The 22,973-nt window shown below is 42.6% G+C and overlaps 1 protein-coding gene across 7 annotated transcripts in view; it reads right to left on the bottom strand.

Annotated features, from left to right (window-relative positions):
- The window catches only part of EPHA5 (EPH receptor A5), a 369,106-nt gene that overhangs the window by 77,306 nt on the left and 268,827 nt on the right, over positions 1-22,973 (bottom strand). For 5 of the 7 annotated variants that reach the window (XM_019522270.1, XM_019522269.1, XM_019522273.1 and 2 more), the window contains 2 exons: positions 19,152-19,311; positions 6,198-6,303 (listed from right to left, as the gene is read on the bottom strand). In XM_019522270.1, coding sequence (XP_019377815.1) covers positions 6,198-6,303; positions 19,152-19,311 — 266 coding nt within the window. The remainder of the gene's footprint in view (positions 1-6,197; positions 6,304-19,151; positions 19,312-22,973) is intronic. The other 2 variants (XM_019522268.1, XM_019522272.1) reach the window with 1 other exon arrangement.

The raw sequence follows: 22,973 nt of genomic DNA, 5'->3' as shown, positions 1-22,973 counted from the left end.
GCAGCGGCAAGAGTTCTGTCTGCTAAAGGATGTGATCTTTTCACACTGCTAGCCGATACAGTTATGCCACAAAAAGCCCAAGCCAGCAGCTGGTGCCACAACACAACAGGAATCCAACAGGGGGGCAGACATTTACAGCAATCTGTTCCTACTGGCAAAAAATGGCTTGCATGGGGCTGCACAGACCTCTGCAGTGCTGGTAATGGCATGCACTAATATGGATCTTTGGAGGATTCTGAGAACCTCCAATTTATTTTTCTTGGCTTTTTGGTTTTTTGTGCTGCATACATTTCAGCCAGTAAGTAGGATACAGGCAGTATCCAATTCAAACCTAGCCAGGAAAGCAAAATATACCACCAACAGTGCTGGCAAAATGCTTTTGACTAGTGTGTATAGCAATAAGAAATGGGAGAATAACAAGTGGGTATGACTGAAGCTACTCCTTGTGCCTAACAATAGATTTTTTTCTGAGCTATGTTTCCTTCTAACTGAGATAACAAAGGTTTGATTTAACAGGTTCCTCTAACTTTCTGTCCCAATTCATATGTAATTGCTGATATATTATTATTTTGTGCCACGTTATATAAATAAAAGAGCAAATGATTAAAATAATTAGGCACTATTTTGCTCAGGAGCTTCATGACCTCATTGGAGGACATTGCATTTACAATGAAAGTCTCCTTGAGCATTTGCAAGTAAATCAGGTCTGAAATACAGCTTAATTGTTTAGGGTAAAACACATTTAGTTTCAAATTCCCAAGAACCTCCAGCTTCAGGAACAAACTGTGTTTCCACAGATGGACGCTGGTGTGTGGAAATGCCACTATGACTAACGTTCAGCTGACCTTTGGTTTAGGGCTGCCTGCCAATGGGAAATGCCAAGCTGTTATTTACATTCACCAGAAAGAAGAGAGAAGCTGCAGAGATGCATGAAGGCAAACAGGAAGAGAGGTGGAGACTTCCAACAGAAAAGAGAATCCAGAGCGCTGCAAAATCCTGGATTCTGCAGCTATATAAGATGCTATTTCCTATTCATCATAGGAGGCCACCTCCCCTCTCTAAGCCTGAAACTGCTACCAGGGTATTATTCAAGCCCCTTTCTCCAGACTGCTGCAGAGCTCCCTTTCCTGTTCTCCCCCATGCCTGGTATTCCAAGGTGCTCTCTTTACATTTCTGGTTTAGCCTGGCTGGCTGGAAAGCCAAATGCAAAGACACTCCATCTGGCAGCTGCTTGGCTATCTGTGTATTTTGTATGACCTCTCCAGCTGCAGATAGGGAGTGTGGACAAGATCATGAACTGGAAACAGTAGAGAGCCAGAGGAAAGGAGCTCATTTGCATGATCAGTCCTGTGCCCCAGCTGTGTGTGCTCACTCTCTTTTCCTTTCTCCTTCTAGTATGGAAAGGGTTTCTTCCCTCCTTGTTTTTTCTGTAGGTTGATCTTTTCCCCTTTGAGTCCTAAAGTAGTGGGAGGGAAATCACAGCCTTATGCAGTTTGTATGGCTTGGAGAGGAGTGGTGCTTCCAGTTGGATGAGATCCTAGAGTTCAAACTGTCTGTTTTGCTAAAAATATCGAAGAGAGGGCATTGGAACAGGAATTTAACCCCCTCAGTGCCAGGCATTGGAAAGTGTCCACATTCCAGAGACAGAACAGAGAGCCTTACAGATGCTTAAAGTAACTGGTTCTAAAAGGGATTATACCATGACTTGGAATATATTTATCATCCTAGTAATGTCACAGCATGATAGTCACTCCATGAATTGTCTTGAAATCATATCCAAAGCAAAGCAGCATGAGTGACATATTTTAGCACATTTACGCCTCTTAAAAACAGCAGTGCTTTTTAAAAATTTTTGTTTTGTTTAATTTCAAAATTGGCTGCCAGCTTCAGGGTTTCTGGGTTTGGCTTTATTTTATGTTCTCAAGAGACACTCAAAACAGCATCCAGGCTTTAAAATTCACAAGGAAAAGATGCTGCTGAACATGCCCTGCAGTTCTGAAGCAGTTTTTTTTCCAATGATGGATCTGAACTTGCGATGGTTACAAAAGCTCACTGCTTCTACAGTATTTACAGCTGAGGGACAGGTCTTCCCTTGATCCAGGGGCTGAACATGCAACAAAAGTAATACTTAGCAAACCAAGGTTCAGCTCATAGTGTTCTCTATCAGGCCTGTGCAATAATTTTGTTTAAAACAGAATCTACCTAGCCTAAAGGTTGGAAAAAGTGGCCCAGTTCATTATTCTCTTCTGTACTGGAACATTCAATGTAGGGACCAGAAAACTACAGTAGTCTACCCCCACCTAGCATAAATAGTTATAGCTGCATCAACACTGGTGGAATGGCTTCAGGACTTTATGCCAGTTGAGGTTCTAACCCTGTGGGTTTTAACTCTTTGCAGTTCCTGGACCATTTCTAGGAAAGACAGGTAGACACTGATAACCTATGGAAAAGGCCAGAGGTTGTCTCCTTCTTAACCACTGAGACTTCCCTTTAGGCGATTGTCAAAATGAGTGTCTCTAGTTCTTCTGTCTGGGGATCCCTGGCTTATAGTAACACAGAGACCAATTTTCATCAGTGCTGAGCTCCCACCCTCTGAAAACAGGATCCCTTTCAGGTGTCTCGAGCTGGGAGCCAAAAAGCAGTAGCCATCTGAAAATCTGGACCTCTGTGCTTGTTGGCTTCAGGGGGTTCTCCTTTCAATAGCAGGGTAAATGTGAAGAAACCAGAGTACCCTGCCAGATCTTCTGTTTCCTTGAGACTGATGCCACAAAAGGCCTTTCACAATGTTACAGCTACCTTCTTTGTCCTTTGAGAAGAGGATAGTAAAGCTAGAGATATGGGTAATGTAAAGAGCTTTTATAAACATATGGAAGGAATATGGCAAAGAGTAAACACATCCTGGAAAGCTCAGTAGGACAAAGGAGAGTGAGATGAAGGATGGCTAAATACTGAAACCACTGGACTTGAGGATCACTCAGGACTTTAAACCTGAATGCAAAGAAGAAAGGCTGCCCAAATGAGAATTTAAGTCACAAAAGGGAGCTCCACAACATGTGCCTGACTCTTGCCAAGACTCCACTACTCTGTTACAGTTGGAAAAGACTCCTGTAGGCACTGAGGAAAAGCTGGTTGAATGGGACGGCTGAGGAACTGGTAGTCTCTGTGCCCTGCTGGAAGTTATAGGGGCCAAACACTAGATTGACAAAGGGAACTCAGGCTCATTTCTCCAGCGACTACCTCTTAGGTGTCCTTCTGCCCAGGTGGATCCACAGCCATGAGTTAAATACATCAGCTCCCTATCGAATGAGCCACCTCAGAATATGTTTAACAAAGTGGGCAGGGAACCACCTAAGCAGGAGAGGACAGAGCTTAAGCTTCATCCTGTCAGGAGGCTGGTTGCATGGCTCTGAGAAACCAGGAGACATCTCCCTTCACACAAGTTCACAGTCTTGGACCTTCTTGTGGTATCAGACTTCAAGTCAGGTCAGCCACTTCTTGTACAAGACAGCCAGGAGGAGGGCCCCCCATTCACATATTGAACAGCCCAGTGGTTAGACCCCTCATCTACAATGTAAGAGATTCTGCTCCAAATCCTTTTTCTGCCTGACTTGAACCCAGATCTCCTGCCTCCTAAGAGAAAGTGGGTTCCAGTTTATTGTGAGGTGCCTTTTTCCAATGGAAGCTGTTCCACATTTTTTAACACATATTCATTAGAGCCAACACTGGTACTCCACTGTGTCTGGTAAGTCCCTTGGCCACCTTGTTACAGAAGTCATTCTGAACTCTCTATGCTCCAATGAATATTTAAGAATTTCATAAATGGAACTACTTCATCAGAAAAGTCTGGGAGACACCCACCTTAGAATACCCTATAACCTGTTGTTTAAGGCTGTCTCATAAGACAAAGGAAATCTGGGTTCAAATCCCTGCTCTGCTATAGAGAAAGGAAGATCTCTTATATCTCCAATGAGCTTTCTAAGGACTTGCTGGCCAAATCCAGACATGCAGGGGCATATGGTTTGTGGCATTACAAACTGCACATGGAAAATGTTAAAACATGCCCCATGATGCAAGTTTGCAGTACAGCACCAACATTTGCTCTTGGAATTTCCTAATAGTAAAAAAATGCCCAAAACCCAGCACAAAAAGCAGCACAATGCACATGCAACAAGCATGCACCAGCATACATGGAGGCCGAGCCATACAGAACAATGTTCTGGCTGCTGGTCAGGCCTCCCTGCTGCCTGACCTGTGTCCCTGCTGCTCCAGGCCACCAGGTAAGCTGTTGGGGCCAGCACTGGTGCTGGCCCTAGTCTCCAGCTCTCCCTGGATGAAAAGCCAGAAGAAGCTGGGTAAGGACAGTTTGCCTGTTGCAGAACAATTTGTCCCACAATGGACCACATATGTCCAGTGGCAGAAATTCAGGTGCATACCAGATTTGACTGGTCAACACCTGGGTGCTAAAGGAATTTCAGGATCTCCCAGTTGAAGCAGAAGGAGAGGAAAGTTTTGAGAACCTAGATTTTGGATTTAGGCACCCAAGTCCACTGCAGATCCAGTCCCAAGTGTGTTGTTGAGCAGATATCAACATAGGTGGGAAACTTCCTGGGCATGGACGGAAAAAGCAAAGCAGGGAGTCAACTGCAGGAGGCAGAACTCCAGGAGGAAATTAATTTGGTGTACAAAGAGCCAGTCTATGGGTTGGGTTACTGAGTCCATTCAGGACCAATGGACCTGCAATAGTTTGTCTGCACTGCTTCAGTCAGAGTGAAATCTGAGCTTGGGCCAGTGGTGGCTACCAGAAGTATCTGTCCCAAGCCAACAGAAGGCTCCCTCATGGAGGCTGGCATTTAATTCATTATTTTTGTGCTCTGTAGTTTCTCCATACAGAACACTGCAATAACTTAGTCACTTGATATGAAAGAGGATTCAGGAGGGGAAAAAACAGCATGATGCTAGAGCTGTCAGACACCTGCTTATATGGACTTGATTCAGCACATACTGAATTTTGAAAGAGGAACCCATATCCTCTGTGTAATAATACTCTGAGCCAATGCACTCAGCATCTTTGCAACTATTCTGTCAATATCTTGCAAGTGTTCTTTTTTAAAATCAATCCGGTTTAAACATCTGAACTGAATATACATGGCAGACAGCATATACAAGATATGTAGATTGCAAGAAAAAAACATTCTAGTTTCTTTTGAAAATAAATCCAGTAAAACTATGGACACTAAAATAATGTTTTGAGTTACTTTGCCAGGAAGACTGAAAAAAATTGACAGGTGCTATTAAAATAAATTACACTACACTTTGATAGGTGTTCATTAAAAAGGGTATTTCATTCCCTCTTGGTAGTATCTGAACAAATGTCTGGTATTCCTATGTACTGATACTCAGCAAATTTAGTACCAGCTTTTTCCAAGCTCATTGTCCTTGTACCAAAAACTTCTATGTGGAGTTATCAAGGACCATAGGGCTGATTCAGGCAGGTTCTTAAGCATTCATCAAACCATGAGAAGTCAATTCAAGACATTAATGTCAATATGACTTTTTGTCTGCTTTAACTCATATGTATTCTGAATTTGGACTTGAGAATGTTCTTTTATGAAACAGTAGTTAGCTGCTGAATTTACTCGTATTTAACTTTTTATGGGACAAATTCTGACCACATGGACTGATATCTAGACCTTACTGATGTTTTGCCCCTGGGCCAGGATTTCACCCCTTTTACTGAGGTCACAGAGTTTGCCTGAGAAAAGATTATACGTGAAATCTGAGCACAGTCTGAGTAAGAACTTCAGGGTCTGGCCTTTTGTTCTGATGAGAACAACTCTATATAAAGGTGCTGAATGCCCCAATGCATCAAGAGGCCTTTTGTCCATACAAATCAATTCTCTCTATTGTTAAAGGAATGAGAAAACACTCTTGTGCAAATGAAGTCTTAGTAAGGAAAGAGGGTTTGTGTACAGGAAAATGGAAATCATTGCAAAGCAAATGGCATCTACAAGCAAAGCATGTTTAGTTGTGATTTCAGCAGATTCACACAGATATTTCAGCAAGCACATCCACATACTATACTAGATGACATGACAGCATTCGCTCACTTTCTGCCCTGTTCTGAATTGTGCCTATCAGCTGGCAACATAAAAATTACTGAAGTTGGAAAACTATAAGCACACAGCTGCTTCTCTTACCTTCCACTGAGAAGGAAACCAATAACAACGGCCAGAAGAATAACTCCCACTGTTACAGACACAGCAATTATAGGAATCTGGCTCTGATCGCTGGATGCAGCTACTGCTGAGAATGAGAAACAGAAAATGGAAATTAAAGTTAAAATCATAGTCAACACACACAGGAGTCTTTATTTCAAGGCTGCTACTGGCATTATGGCTTTTGCAATTTATTTTTTCATGGGTAGTTTTTTTTCCTCTTTTTTCCCCCTTCTCATTATCTCTTGTCCCCCAAAAAGAAACACACACACACACACACACACAAAACAAAAAGTTCCCATTTTGGAAACATATTTAACACCCTAACTGAAACAATCCAGAATTCAACCTTCTAAGCTGCAAGTTGAAATTTATTTTCCTGGGTATGCTGCATCAGAAATAACTCTAGTTAAAGATGGATACCATAACTATTAACATATCCTAAAAAGGGATGGACACCCAAGGAAATCCTCTTTGTTGAATTTTTGGTTTAAGACAAATCTTATGGAGTTAATTCCTGTTAACAGAAGATGAGAAATAACCAAGGTCTTGGAAATATCTGAAACTACCTGTGCTTTAGGAGCTTTCTGAGACTTATGTATTAATGTGTTGTGGTATCTATACGGTAAGGCCATATGGTGTCCTTTGGAACAAAGAAATGTGAAAGACTAATATTTTGGTTCGCTGAGACATATTATGAGAGAAGCAGAACTGCTTCCAGATTGTGCCCTTTTGAAAGTCCCTCTTGACAAACTGCTTGAGAGGAAGAACGGTTTTGTGATTAAAACAAAACTCTAAGACTCAGGAAACTTTGGTTCAGCTCCTGGTTCTGTCAGAGGAGTCCTATAAGAACATGACTAAACTACCTATTCTGTTGGTAGAAATGAGATGATAAACAGCACCTATTCTGTCTTTTCAGATTACAAGATGTTTGGGTCAGGGCCCCCTTCTCACTTAGCAGTTGCACTGCACCTTGTCCACTTGGTTTCTGAAAATACTACAGCATTTCTAGAATGATGGAGTAGAAGTACTCTGTAAAATTTGCATGGTGACACAGTTGGCAAATATTGCCTTAGCTTTCTCTTTACACCAAACACTGTATGGGACATGAATGAAAGTATGCCTGTGAGATGTGATGCAGGGGACATGGCAATGATGTGCGTGCACTTCAGTCAGAAAGAAGCTTATGTGATGGCCACCCTTTAGGCTGACATCCTGGACTGAGCCAGAATCCTTCAGAGCTAAATGTGCAAGCTTGAATTAAAACTCTGAAACAGCTGGAGATAACAACCCATCTCTCCCATGCAGAGGCACAGAAATACATCCATAGGAGACAATATGCTTTCACAGACTTTGTGATGAACAAGTGATCTTTAAATGTTTTCAATATCAGTGAAGTGTGATGTCCCCTGACATCAAATTGTGGAGGCCAGCAGCCCAATCACATCAGTTTGAATGAATTAGAATATGGTGGTCTCAGAGCCTGCAGCAGTCAGTACTGCATTATGCCTACTACAGAACTGAGGCTCATAACACACATGCCGCTAAAGCAGTGGCTCTCAACCTTCTTTGTACCAGGACCCATTTGTAAACATCCATGGCCAGTCCCGACCCAGTGCCCCTCACCCTGACCCACTGCCCCCCAGGCCCCAAGCTCCAGACCCTAGTGTGTGGGGTAGGGGGTAGATGTGTGGGGCACAGGCAGTATGTGTGGGGCATGGGGGGACCTCAAGCAGCCCCCTGCAGCCTGGAACTCTGCCAGCCTGCAAGGGAAAAGACACGGGTTCCCAAGTTTTTCTCCTTTAAAGAAGAATCCATTTTTTAAAATTTGTTTGTGACCCTTTCATATATTCTTGAGACCCACTTTTGGGTCATGGCCCATGGGTTGAGAAATGCTGCTCTAAAGGACTGGGCTGCACCTACCCAGCATGCCACATAACATAAAATAATTGCACATTTTGGATAGGCAGTTTCAGTCTGATATGTTTGATCACAGAGAGTGTTATAAATCCACTGAAGTCAAACAGTCCTGGATTCATTCACTGGAAAAGAATGAGGTTTAAGTGCTGGCACCAAATTAAGTGGTTTAGGTACAGCTCTTGTCATTTATATATAGAGTGCTCTTTATTTTGAGAGAGTTTAGCATTCCAGCCAAAGGTAAATGAATACATCTTTCCTCTACATTATGTGAATATTACATCATTGAGAGCTGAAAGTATTGTATTACTTTAATCCATTCATTAATTTATGGACTCAGAGCATGCCAAAGGAGAATGACAAATACACAGCAGGTTTCTAAGTGAGAGATTTTGCATACAGTTCTGTACTATAACCAAGAGACAAGCCAAATGCAATCAGACAACAGAATCCAGTCGTGTCAATATGATCCTATTTTCAGCCTTTTATTGTTCTCCTCTCATTTTCACTACTCTGAGCCTAAATACAGCCCTTTTCATTCCTCTTGTGTATAAGGTAGATACATAACACTAGAATTCTACAGGATATGTGGGTGCCCATCAATTCCTATATGACATGGAAGGGACAGTATTTTTGAAAAACAAGTCAGTGGGCCCGTCTACATGTTATATGTATGCAGCAATTAACAGGTTACTCATGCCATATATGCCACATGTGCACCCAATTTAAGACACAATAAAATGGCAAACCAGCCATAAAAAAAATCCGCATGTGATGTAGAACACTATTATGGCTGGTTTGTATGATGCCTTAAATTGAATATGTGGCATGTTCACACACCAGGGTTGTTTGGGCAGATGCCCAACGATCAGGTGATTGTTGGAATCAGTGCTGGACAGCTCCAGATATCCAACAGGCAGTGCTGACAATCTTGCTGGCAGCAACCCAAGGCAGCCCTGGTTCTCCAACTGGGCAAAGTGTAAATCCCTGCCAAAATTCTCCTGTGCTGGGAAGCCAAAGGGATTCCTCTGCTAGAGATTTTAAGCCAACTGCATCACAACTCAGGTGGGATTGCCAGGCACAAGGGATCAGAGGCTACAGGCAAGGGGAGCCAAAGGGCTTCCCTCACCAGAAATTTTAAACCCTATTCCTGCAGTTTAAAGTCCCTGGCAAGGAAAGCTCTTTGTCTCCCCCGCCTGAAGCATCTAATCCCCTATCTGTGGCAGCCTCACTGGAGCCGAGGTTTAAACTTCCCTGGGGGAAGCCCTCAAACAGACCCAGGACTGCCAACCAGCTAATTGTTAGCTGCAGACCAAGGACAGTCCTGTGTCCCATGGAACTGCTTGGCACCCAACTTTTGACTTGCTTGTTCAGGGGAAGCCTGGGATTTTGATCCAGGGCTCCCCCTGCACTGGCAAATACAAAGGGCATGACTGTTAGGATTGGAGATCAGACCCAAGACATCTTTAAATAAATATGTACCAGGGGCTAGTGGGATCTGTCAAGTACTCAGTAATATGGAAAATCAGATTGCATCTTTGGGTACCAAAGGTATGCTTAGAAAGCTAATTTCAGACCACCTTCATGGTCCTCAGACAGAGATTATTACCAGCCTGCTGCCCAAGTTAAACCATGGTTCAATACTGCAGACCTAACTGTAACATTTACCTAGAGGGAGACACTTTACAGGGTGTTCTTTCTGCCTTCCAGAAATTTTTCTATGCTAGCAAAGTCCCTCTGACCTCCACTAATCTGCAACTCCAGCCATATGCCTATTATGCAACTTCCAGTGATAACAGATCCCATCCACAAGCAACACCCCTGTCTACAATGACTTGACAAATTCCCCCTAGGTCCTTGCAGAGTTTTGAAACATCCTTGTTGTTTACCTAGAAGTCTACAAGGAAGAATAACACCCTTTTCACCTTCTGCCTCCATTTTCAGAAAATGTGAATAGTTTCCATGGCAATTTTCAAATGGTTTTCATACACAAACTGAAATGAGAAGCTAACACTTCTGGGGCCAGATTCCATTCCACCTAGTAGGCAGCAAAGTGCACCTCTGGGTGATTCTTTTCCACCCATCTCAAGTCCCTGAAAACCCATTTGCGCATCTCCTTTTGTAAGACAGGGTTCTTTCGGTAAATCCAATATATTTTATTAGAACAACCAACTCATTTTGTAACACACCACCATGTGACCCTTAAGACTGAGTCATAAAAAGCAGAAGAAGAAAAGGACCTGCTCATGTTTTAAATTAACAGGTTTTCAGGGACACAAGCAGGGTGGAACAGAATTACACTTAGGTGCCTCAGTCCACTTACATGCTTAATAGGTGCAATAGAATCTGGCACTTAGGGTGGCATTTTGTTCTTTACTGGTCATCTAAGTGGCTGTGTTTTAGATGTCTACATGGCATTTTCAGTACTCACCCATCCAGGGTTATTCTACTGCTGGATGCAGAACCCTACATACATGGACAATTACCTAGTTATGCTACCTGAGCTATACCAGATACAACCCTTATGTGTGCCCCTTGTGAGTACAGAGCAAACCTAGATGCTTGAAAATGGAGCTTTCCAGAACCCAGAACTACTGGATTTAGACTCAAGAACAGAAGAAGATAAGGTTGAGTCCCTTTTTGCCCCATAGGTCAGTGGCTAGGACACTTACCTGCAATGCTGAAGGTCCTGGATCTCTTCACCCAGAAAAGGCTTGAACCAGGGCTTTTTTTGCTTTTCAGCCTAGCACTCTAGCCATAGGTTAGAGTAGAAAACTCACTCCGAATGCTGAAGACACCTGAAGGCACAACACGCTAACCACCACACCGCTTGCCAATTTCTGCCCTACTCTCTCCAGTTAGAGACCAGGTCCTCTTCCTGTCAAGGCAATTGCCACTTCACTGATCCATAAAGCTTCTGCCTTGCTCTCTTCCCCCTGGCCCCACATCTCTCCAAAAAACCTCCTGTTCATGGGCACCCAGGGGCACAACTTGAAAAGGAGTGCCAAGAAAGATCCAGGACAATGGCTAATCTGTAGTATGGCAGGTAGAGTGCTGGGCTGACAAAATGGAGCATGGCAAGTTCAAGCCCCCTCTGGGTGAGGGGAACCTAAGACTTTCTAGGCAAGTGCCCTAGCCTTACTTCTATTTAGGGGAAAATATATAGGGTAGGTCTCCCACTTAGTTGCTACACACAGATCTGTATGTCCAGCAGAAGAATATACTTTTATGCCTATGTACCAAAAGTGTCTTGTAGCTACTCAAAAAGGGCCATTTAGATGATCAAAAAACAACAGAATGCCATCATTCCTATGTAAAGCCTTTCAGATATACACTGAAGTGACAAAGATATCCAAGACTCACAATACCCAGAAGAAATAAAAACAACACACATAAATGGAGATACTTAAAGTAAGTGGTCCGAGCTTCTCTGGAAAAGAACCCAATTTTTATCTCAAAATACTGGAGGCAACCTGAATCTCACTTGTCCTAACTCACCCACTCTAACTGTAGCCCATACACTGTCTGACCATTCCCTCCCCATGTAGTAACATCAGTGTTGCGAACTTTGGTGCAAGCCCCATCTGTGTTGCTTCAGCTACTGAATTCATGTGACTTTCTGAGAATATCAACTTTAATTTAAAAAAAATGGTGAAGATCCTTGTTAAACAGGTTAAATATGAACCCTAAGAATATTAGAAGGCATGGAAAATGAACCCTAAAATTATTTTTAAACAATTCCCAACATTTACTCTCATTGCTTAGGGGAGCCAGACTTTTTATTCAGTGTCCTGTCTCTAAAAAGTGCTGTCTGCTGGGTCCTGGAAAATGAAAACCTAATGCAACAGAGGTAGTTGAACTCTGCTATTACTAGGAAGAAGGGCATCAGCTTGTGGTTCGTCTTTCGGTATATGGCTCTGGGAAGAGCATGATAAAGCTCACAGCTATTTGTTGAAGGACTTCATTACAGCCATCAGTTGGATATAACTGCTTTCCCTTGTATTAGCCCTTTAGGAAACTGTGACCACTCAAAGGACCAGCAGAAATTGACTGCACAGTAAAGGAGGCCTTTAACTAAACGACTGAAGCGGAAGGGAATCCTTAACACAGGATTAAGTTTATGGAGGCTATAAAATAACTGAATATGACCCAATATTAAATGTGAAAAAGGTAATGCATTAAACATTGATTTGCAATGGATTTCAAGTACCTCTTCATACGATAACTCTCTGATTGGTACTTCATTATGTACAGTATGGCCCAACTAAAGTACAGTAAATGATTTCATAATGATTGGGCCAATACATTAAATATTTTATTGTTAACTGTTCAAAATCTGTTTTATCACAGAGAGATTTTATTAGCCTTGCACATTTATAGATGTTCCTTTGGCTCTTTTCTTCTTCTTTTCACTTTTATTACTTTCTGGGCAATATATTTTTTTTTTAAAAACATTTTTAAGAGAACCTTAATCACTTCACCTTGCATAAAGTTCACATAGGTGATGGGAGATTAAATCTCCATACAGCCCAGAAGAGCACAGCATCAGGGGGAAGAGTAGTAGCTGGGACAGGAGGACAAACATGAAGTGGGTCAATGCTAAAAAAGGGATACAACTAGTTGAGGACTGGAAATCTTGGTATGTAGGGAGGAGATCAACAGGTGAGTGAGAGGTGAGTTGGCAAGCAGAACTGCAAAATACCTTTATCTAAACTGTTAAGTGAAAAATATTGATAAAGCAACATAATTTGTTTACCTGTGTCTATATCTATGTTTAGATATACAGATACACCCACACACACATATCAATACGAAATATATTCAATAGACAATTCCTACTGCATTGTTGTTTGCATTACTACACTATTTGCACAAGATTAGCTCAGCTACTGAATCCACAGCTACATCTGCACATACATAATGATTCCTTTAAAATGTAGATATGTGCATGGGGGTGTATATTGTAAACAGTATATTATATGTCATCCATATGTGTGTGCGCGTGCGTGTGTGTGTGTGTGTTGCTTTATCAATATTTTTCTCTTAAATCATATAAACAAACATAACTACACATATACATATGTATAATCTATCTATCTATCTATCTATCTATCTATCCATCCATCCATTAGGACTGTGTGAAGCTTTGGGTGCTTCGATTCTAAGGAGATTCCACCTGATTCAGTGGCCGAATCTCTGAATCCAATTGGGAGACCAATAAAAATGTCTGAATCGAGTCGAAGCTCTCCGAATCGATTTGGAAAAGATTTGGAGAGCTTCGGAGATTCGGGCAGTCCCCATTCACCACCGCAGGGAGCTGGACCCAGACTCCATGCTGATAAGTGGGGTAGGGGAAGAGGCTGGAGGTGGGGAGGGGACCATTAAGGGAGCCCCACCAGGCCCCATCCCCCGCCTGCTCCCCCAGCCTTCCTGAGTGCCCCCCAACCCTCGCCCACTCTCCTAGCCCCATCAATGGCTGCCCCACCCTGGCCCCATCTCGGCTCTTTAAAAAAATAAAAAGAAAGAAAAAAAAACCCCTGCACTCACTGGCTGCTGCCACGTGTTGGGGGGGGGAAGAGTGATCCCCGCTGCCCCCCACTGCCCTGCACTGTATGGGGGGGGCTCTGCCACAAGCTCCCATCCCCCGCCAGCTCTCCCAGCCCCCTCAATGGCTATCCAGCCCAGCCCCAGTTCCTGGTTCTTTATAAAAACATTTTTTTTAAAAGCCCTGCACTCAGACCTCCCCCACGCAGTGTAGGGCAGTGCAGTGTAGCAGGGATCACCTCCCTCCCTGCCCCCACCTGGCACGAACTGCTGAGTGCAGGGCTTTATTTCTTTGTTTTTTTTAAGAGCCGGGATGCTGGGGCTGGGTAGGGCAGCCATTGACAGGGCTGGGAGAGCGGGCAGGGGGTAGGGCTTGTTTGATTCAGAGATTCAGCCGATTTGGTAGCAGCCAAACCTCTGAATCTGATTCGCCCGAATCGATTTGGGACAGTGATATGAATCACTGAATAGAATACTGTCCCCCAAATTGGTCGAATCCAAAGTGAATACTAGCTGCTTTGCACAGGCCTACTATCTATCTATCTATCTATCTATCTATCTATCTATCTATCTATCTAATATAAGTGTGTGTGTGTGCACACACACACACACCTATATGTAATAATGAAAGGTTGGGCTGGGAGAGGAAGCAGAGAAGCTGCCATATGGTCTACATTACAAAGAGCCCTGTTAGTAGAAGGCAGGATTCCAAACAGCTGACTAACATTTTCTGAATAGAAGGCTCTCTGCTGTTCAGTTCATCTGGAACACACTGCAAGCTCCTTGTATTGTCTGTTTCTATCTGTTGCTCCAGACACAGCCAGACTTATGCGAGTCAAGCACCTTTGGCATGTGATGCACACTGCAGGTTGGTAGCTGCTCATTCCTCATGCTGCTTCTAGATGCCATGGATGGAAATTAAATTTGAAAGACAGTAAGACTGTGTGGAACACAGGAATAGCTGGTGCCCTTTTCTCCATGATCATAAGCATGAGAAAGAGCAGGACTTGGCTTTCTACATCCTTGGGTACATGTTTCCAGATAGGGTTTTCTTTCTGTTCTGTAAAACTGTGCTTAAATCAAAGGAGTCATGGATATGAGTTGTATTTCTGGCTTGACCTCCCATGTGACCATGGGAAATTCAAAACTTTCCCCAAAGAGTAGTGAACCCAGTGGGTTTGTGTTTGAGCAAAACATTTAAAAGCCACTGCCATTCTGCAAAGCATTTAAGCACATGCCTCTGTGTTCTTCCATTAGCTTCAAATGGTTTCATTTTAGGCCTTGAATCTCAATATCCACTTCCCTACCTATAAAATGGAAATAGCACTGTCCCACCAGACCATTCGAAAAGCTGAATTTATTAGTGGTGGCAAAATGCCTTGAGATAGGATAATGTATTCCCCTGTAGAAAACCTAACATTGTTCTGCAGTTTACACTATTTCCAAGATTCACATGAGAGGTCTTGGAAAATTATTATTATTACTGGCTCATGATTTTAGGTCAGGATAGCATTGGACTAAAAGTACATAAATGCTAGGATATTACTTATTAATATTCTGAAACACTATTACTGGAATAGTCTAAATTAGAAACTTTTCTACTGTGACCAGACCTTGCCTAATATAATACAGAATTATTTTCAGTATAATCAGGTTTTGTTTCTGCTTATAAGACATGATTAATGGTTAATGCAATAAGAAATACATTACATACACAATTCTTATTGCATTAATGTTTACATTACTACACTATTTGCACTACATTAGCTCAGCCACTGACTCCACAGCCACATCTGCACATACATAATGATTCCTTTAAAATCTATTACGGTTTAAAATGTACCGCTCATTGAAATGACAACGCTGTATCTTTTTTAAAGAACTGATTATAAATTTTAAATGAACCAGGGAAACAGTAATCAAAATGTTGATGAATTTAAATTTATAAGGAAAACATACAGCATGATTTACTATTTACCAAAAAAATGAACAGAATATTTCCATCATGAACTTTCTCCTGCATACAAATAGTATTAAAGATTAATAAATATGTCAGTAGTACAAATTGAAATAGGTACACAGAGTACATATTTTATGAGAGGGAAAATTATCTATGACACCACTGCAAAAATAGGTAAATAAGGAATAAAAGGATTTCCTCACCATGGTATCTGAGCACTTCAAAGAGATTAAAACTGAGCCTTTAAATAAAATTGGAACTCTGTGGAATTAACCCTTGTCACAGACTGATGCTCCAGAATCTGAGCTTTCATTAAAAAAAGTATGTTCAGCACTTGTGGTTGGTTGAAAATGTGAGTTCAGAGGAAACCAATGCTTCAGACTGCTTAATACAGCAGCTGTAACAGGTTTGAGCCATCCATGAATCCAAGCCCTTGATTCAGCATTTCATCATGGAACGTCTGGGCTATAGTCGGCGGCCTGGCATTTTGGGTTTTTTTATCTTCCTACCCTGTCAAAACATGACTACACTGGCCTCTTCAGGCACCTCTACACATGGAGGGAAGCTGCTCCAATGCATTGTAATTACAACACATTGGAGCAGACTCGATTAATTTAGTCTGCTGGAGCATGGTAATTAGGGTGCTCCAGCCAGTCTCCATGTTGCGTGATGCTGAGACTTCAAAATGGGGGTGGGGGTGCTTTAAGTAAAACTCATTCAATGAGCTTTAGTTAAAGTGCCCCCACCACTGTTTTGAAGTGTGGGGACACTGATACATGAGATGCTGTGGGTGCATTAGAGCAACTCTAATTAAAGTGTAAAAATGTCCTTTCTCACCAGCAGTAAGGGGAAGCTAACAGGATTACACTGTATGTTTCTTTACTATTCCATGAAGCTTGGCAGCAAAGGGGATTTCCCTCTAAGAGGCTTGGCTCTAGGTCTGTGGTTTAGGGGGCATGTGGGAACGAAAGGTTTTTAATGGTGACAGAATAACAGCATTGAAAAGTGTCTTTCTAACTGGCTAGAATCTATTCATTGGACTTGCACCACCGCAAACCACCAATTCTGCAAATATTCACATACTTGCTTAACCTTAAACATATAAGTGGGTGCCCTTGAAATTAAGATTAAAGTGTGTGCATAAAGTGTCTGGAGGACCAAGTCCTTAAAGACATTCCTCTATCACCTCTGTATCAAGCCTGGGACCACCAGAGGCCCCACTCACTCACCCATGCTCTGCACAGATCCAAGCTAGCAATTCGATAGGTTTAGATAGGTCTTAAGCACTCTAAGCGTATAGCTTTTTGCATATGATCTGCTGCAACCTTTCCATCCCTCTGCTCAATTGCACCCTATTTGGAAGCTACATCATTGTAATTTTGAATCTTCTTCATTCAGATGCAAAGTTACAGTGGCTTAGGATTGCCATCCCAGTATAGAAGGGGACAGACAAAAGAGCTATGCAGACAGGCATTTTCAAACAGTAAGTACCTTTCAGTCAGTTCAGCTCCATTTTAGCCCATTTAGAGTTACACCTATCTACAGTCTTGTAGTCATAAATCACATTTTTTATGTGCTCAGTAAACACAAAATCTGTTAAAAGTTATGTTTTCCCTTCAAGTTCTCCTTTCTCAAACAACAAGAAAGTTCATTACATTTCAGGTCAGAAAGTGGCAGGATTGAAAACCTAGGAGCAGTGGGTTGATAATAGTAACCATATGGCAACTCTAACTACAGTGTCTTCTACAAAATGATTCTAATGGTCCTGTGATTTCTTGGATGGCAAAGATATTCCTCTTGGAGGAGTTACCACAAATGTTGCTGGGAGGTATTTAATCCAAAACTGTATCCAACTACAGCAAAAGATATCAAAGAGAGACTTGAGAATCCTCCATAGACCAAGTTAAGAGGTACACAAAGGTTTAATGACCTATTGAGAGGTATACTATTTTCTTTCTCCAGCTCAAACACAAGCCTTTAAGGCAGGGGTGGGCAAAATACGGGCCCACGGGCTGAATATGGCCCTCAAGGCCATTCTATCTGGCCTGTGTGGCCCTAAAAATTTAGAAAATTAGTATTTATCTGCCTTTGGTTCATGTAAAAAATGACAGTAACCAGTGGCAGTAGGACCCAGGGGAAGCCCAGCAGGCTTCCGCAACAGCAGGGCCAACCTGGCCCCGCCCCCCAGCAGCCCCAGGTGGGCTGTCAGCAGCTGCAATGCAGGGCGGGGGTGGGGGCGGGGCCACTTTTCCCCATGCTCAGCACCAGCTTGGAACCCACCCCTGTTCCCAGCCTGGGTCCCGCACTGGGTCTGGGCTCACCTGTTGGGGTTGCGCACGGCAGCAGCAGCTGCGGCCCCCTCACTTTTGCTGCTGGTGCCGCACTGGGCAGCCCAGAGGTGGCAGTGGCAAACACTTCCCGGTGTGGCAAGCAGGGGCACTGCAGCTGCTGCCATTATGCGAAGCCCTGATGGGCAAGCCCAGAGCCAGCACGGGGCCCAGGCTGGCAGCTGGGGCGGGTTACAAGCTGGTGCTGAGCACAGGGAAAAGCGGCACTGCCCCCACCCTGTGGCCGGTGCCCCGCACTGCAGCCACTCGCAGCTCGTGTGGGGCTGGCTGTGCCTGCTCAGGACAGCCCCACGCAGGTGCAGCAGGGAGCACCAACCATGGGGCAGGGGAGGGGCTGCTTTTTCCCCATGCTCAGCACCAGCTCATTCCCTGCTGGGGAGCATGGGTCCAGGGCTGCACGCTTTCCCCCGCCTATACCACGGAGTGGGAGGGCACTGGAAGTGAGCAGGTGCATGGGGACCAGAGCAGGGTGGCAGGAGTACAGGGTCCCGGCCAGCAGGGGCTCTATGGAGCCAGGCCAGCTCCCCCCTCTCCCTGCTGGTGCAGCCCAGCCCAGCTTCACAAACCCCTGCCAACCTGCGCCCCTCTCTGGGCCCCACCAGTGCAGGCCCTGAGACATTGGTCCCAAGACATTGGGACATTGGTCCCAAGATGGTGATCAGGGGATGGGGCACCTGTCAAGAGGCAGAGCTACCCACGCAGCCCTTAACAGCTTGCCAAAACTGGGTAAGCAGCCCTCTGCCCAAAATAATTGCTCTCCCCTGCTTTAAGAATTGTACATTAGATTCCTGATTAGAAGTAGAAGTATGTAGTTCAAAAAAGTAACTAACACCTTCATGAGTAAGTGGGAACACCTCAATGGAAGTGAGCAGCAAAAAGAAACTCTAAGCAGCAAGCTTCACAAATTTCTTAAGTTTAAAGATCTCCTGATGGTTCATCTCCTGTTCTGCTAAATGAGATGAGGAAATAGGGACAGATGTGTTAACCTGTCCAAGTCAAGGTAATGACATGACTGATGTTTCTTAACTAAAGGGATCAGGCCTGAGAGAGAGAGAAAGAGAGGATGAGAGTGAGACTGACAGAGTTCTCTGCAAAGGTATTGATCCACTGACTCTTTTCTGGTAACCATTACAGAGACATGAGCTGACAGTAATTAAAATGACTTACACACTGGGCTGGTTTCAATCTCAAATCTTCGACTGAAGCCACCATACCCTGCCGCCGTACGGGCTCGGATTTGGAAGATATATGCTGAACCTGGCTTCAAGCCATCTGCCGTGATTGTTGTCTCTTTTGATTTGATGATGGTGTAGCTGGTCTCCTGGTCCTTTTTCCCCCCGAAAAGGTGAAGTTCAAACATGTAAATGACAAACATAGCAAAATACAAATTGTTAAAACAGCAGGCATAGTAATGAAAATACCAAAATGAATGAATATGCATTAACGATAACCCATTCCTTAAGATGAAGACATTGTGTGCTACAAAGCCATGAGACCTGATTCTTTGTTGTTTTTCACCTTGTGTAGACATTCACTGTAGGATAAAGCATGTGCAGTACAGTATTGGATCAGAAGAATGGCCCTTTCAAACCATTTTGCATTGACTTTAAAGCCACTGGTATAAAAAACAATACAAAAAGCCCATCTCTCACACTAAAGCTACATTACATAGCTCTGGATTGCGCATAACATTAAATAAAGCATTGTTATGCTTCCAGAGGGACAGAAAGACTTTTTCCTATAAATGTGAGTCAAGCCAGAGGTATAAGGAGGTAGAAACTTAGTTCTTCTTACTGGCTTTGATTCTATTTACACCAAGGCTACTTTTACATTCTTCTGGTAGTGTATATGGACCTTAAAGTGAGTATACTATATATTATACAGCATGTCATTACATTGGCCTTAGTGGAAATCTGGCTACTGGCTAAATTGTATGCTTGGCTAGGAATACTGACTAGAAAAAACTAAAAAATTCTAATTTTGTTACTAAAAATACTAAAAGAGAAAAACTAATTTCATTTCATTCCCTTGTAATAATAGCCTTTAAAGAGATTTGGTGGAATAATTCTATAAGTAAATAACATTTTTGTATAAATGAACAATTGATGCTCTGACTTAAATTCTGACTTAAATGTTGGGTAATTGCTGCTAGGAATATTACTGCACTAAATAATCTAAAATGGAGCACATCAGTTGAGGATACTATTACAAACTGATTATTTTTCTTTGGGGCCTTTAGATAGTATTTATTGTAAAATTATGGCTAAGGCAGTAATACTATGGAGATTTTTTAGCCAAAGTCTTCTGAAATCAATTAATCTTTCAATTGACTTGAAAATATTTTGGATCAGGCTCTGGAGTAATGACCAGAACACTTTAAATACAAGACAACCCATTTTCTAATTAAAGTATGGAGAATCTGCCTGCATCACTAATAAAGTTGACTTGTAAAAATTTGAAAAAAAACCTAAAAACAAAAAACTCTTCTGTTTATTTTTCAGGAATGATTTCTCTTAAAAAATGCAATTCAACAAGCCTTGATTTTCCAAACCACTGCATGTGGGTTGTTTTTATACCATAGTGATGTTTTTCTTTAATCTAAAGGGCTGCATGCCAAGAGAATGCAAATTCAATTAATGACAAACAAGAAGTACAAGAGATGATATAAGAATTACAGCCGAATGAAGAGTAAAAAAGAAAAAAAAAGATATATGGATATTAGTTCAAATTCTGACTCACATTTGAATCCTTATTATGCTTGTGACCCATTTATTTTGGCTTTCTGTGAACATGTGGGTTCTTGAGCTTTATTATTATAAATACTAAGCTTCAATATTTGCCTGAAGCAACTAAACCAAGATCCTGCAAATTGTGAATGGGCGCAATGAGCTGTTCATGAATGATTTCCAGATGAAGAACTATTTGCTTAAGACACTTGAGAATAATTTTGAACCACAAATACATTTCAAAATGTGAGCCACTTAAAGAATCTGCAAACCAAATAGAAGGAAGAAATAATCAGATGCATTTTCCCATTGTTCATTACTTGCTCTTTGTTAATAGTAATGTCTTCAAAGGCTAAAACATTGAAGATAATCAGCTCCGGTACTCTCAAAGACAAAAGACTAAGTCTACGTTCTCTTCCACTTATTAGATGTGGAAATACACTTTCATCCTTCAGTGTGATTCTGTTCCACCTTGCTTGAGTCCCTGAAAAATGGTTCATAGAAAGATAGGTGGGGCCTCCTCTTCCTCTCTGCTTTCTTATGATGCAGTCTTAAGGATCAGATGACAGCGAGCGCATCTACACAAGACGTTACACAGCTTATCGCTATGGCGACATAGTGTCAGTGGGCACAAACCATGATACCGCTACTACATCACTGTAGTGACAATCTATGTTGCTATAGCTCATTGCTGTGCCGCCGGGACTGCACAATACTGGCGGGTGCTGCACAGTCATTTACTTGCTAAAGCAAGTACTAAATGACTGCACAGTACCAAATATGCAGTCAGGGACACATGTAGATGTGCCCAGTATGTTACAAAAGTTGACGTTTTAATAAATTTTCAGGACTTGAATATGGTGGAATAAAATCAGACTTAATGCTTAAGTCCAATTAGACATCTAGTAAATAGAATACAATCTGCGTTTAAATTCACAGTGATGTACGCATAAGCAATGTAACATAAGTATGGCATATTTCAAGCAAAGGCAGATTCTATCACCTTGCTTCATGTCTCATCACAACACTGTCATTTTCTAACAGCACCATTTCAACTGATACTTCCAAAAATGGTAATAGAGGGCACTTGAAGCTTTGCATGCAAGTCTCAAAGACTACACCTAATAATGAATTTAGGGATGAAGAAGTAAAATTCTTCAGAGCACAATTTTTCTGAAACAATGTCTAAATCAAGGAAAAATCAATCAATCATAGTAGCACAGAAAAATTGGGTCAGAAGGGCCCTCAGAAGGTCACCCAGGGCAAGATAATCCTTGTCTAAACCATCCCAGGCAAATACTTGTCTATCCTGCAAAACAAAGTCAGTTGATCAAAGATTTTTTCTTTCTGCCAGTGTAAGGACCTTGTTTCACATTAATTTTAGGCAGCTCCTGGAGCTCTTAACCCTTGGATTGTCCATACAATAACACCTGCGACTAGTTTTAAGTACACTTTAGGCAGCTTAAAGTTATGCCTCTCCAGGGCAGATTTCTCTCTGCTCCATGTTACCCAGCACATACTCCATTAATGTGTGGCCTCCCAGAATGCAGTGTCTTCTCCCCCGCCCTCCTATTTTGCGGACAAACTTTCCATCCTCTGCACTTTACTACCCACGGGGCAGTGCTGGTACCAAGCCAACTCCCCCTTCCTCCCCCAGAGGTGTGACCTTCCCACCCCAGGGTTGTAGTAGCTCTCCCAAAAGCACCTTAATCACCTCTCCCACCTCCCAGCCACCCCAGGAAAAATGACCAGCATCCCCCCACACACCCCCAATACAAAATCCGAATGTATTAAAACACGAGATTCTCTTTAATTTACTTCATTTCTTTTCTTTTCTCCTCTAGTAGCTGAATTCCTTCATTTTACCAATCTTCCCTCACCCCATGTCCTTTCTACCTCCCATTTCATTACCCTCCCCCATCCCATTAACTCATCTTTCTGCCCCTCTCCTTCCCCCCCAATCTCTTACACACCTCCACCTAGAGCAGGAAGAAAAGCCAGTCCTGTCTTGCCAGCCCTGTAGTAGCAACTTGCAGCTGTAGCTCCTTAGTCAGGCCCCTGCTTGCCAGCTTTCTAGTGACAAGTCATAGCTGTACAGTTGGGGACAGCAGAGAAGGTTCTTAGTTTTAAGGCGTATCTGCTCCAAACTAGCGTCCAAGATTAAGGATAACAAAAAGTCCTTTTTCAAATATATTGGGAGGATGAAGAAGGTGCCGGGTAATGTGGGACCCCTGCAGGATACGCTGGGCAATTTGGTGGTTGC

This window comes from Gavialis gangeticus, unplaced genomic scaffold (assembly GCF_001723915.1).
Source record: "Gavialis gangeticus isolate Ggan-Ray unplaced genomic scaffold, GavGan_comp1, whole genome shotgun sequence".
Lineage (NCBI taxonomy): Eukaryota > Metazoa > Chordata > Crocodylia > Gavialidae > Gavialis > Gavialis gangeticus.
This window is presented reverse-complemented; position numbering and strand designations above follow the sequence as displayed.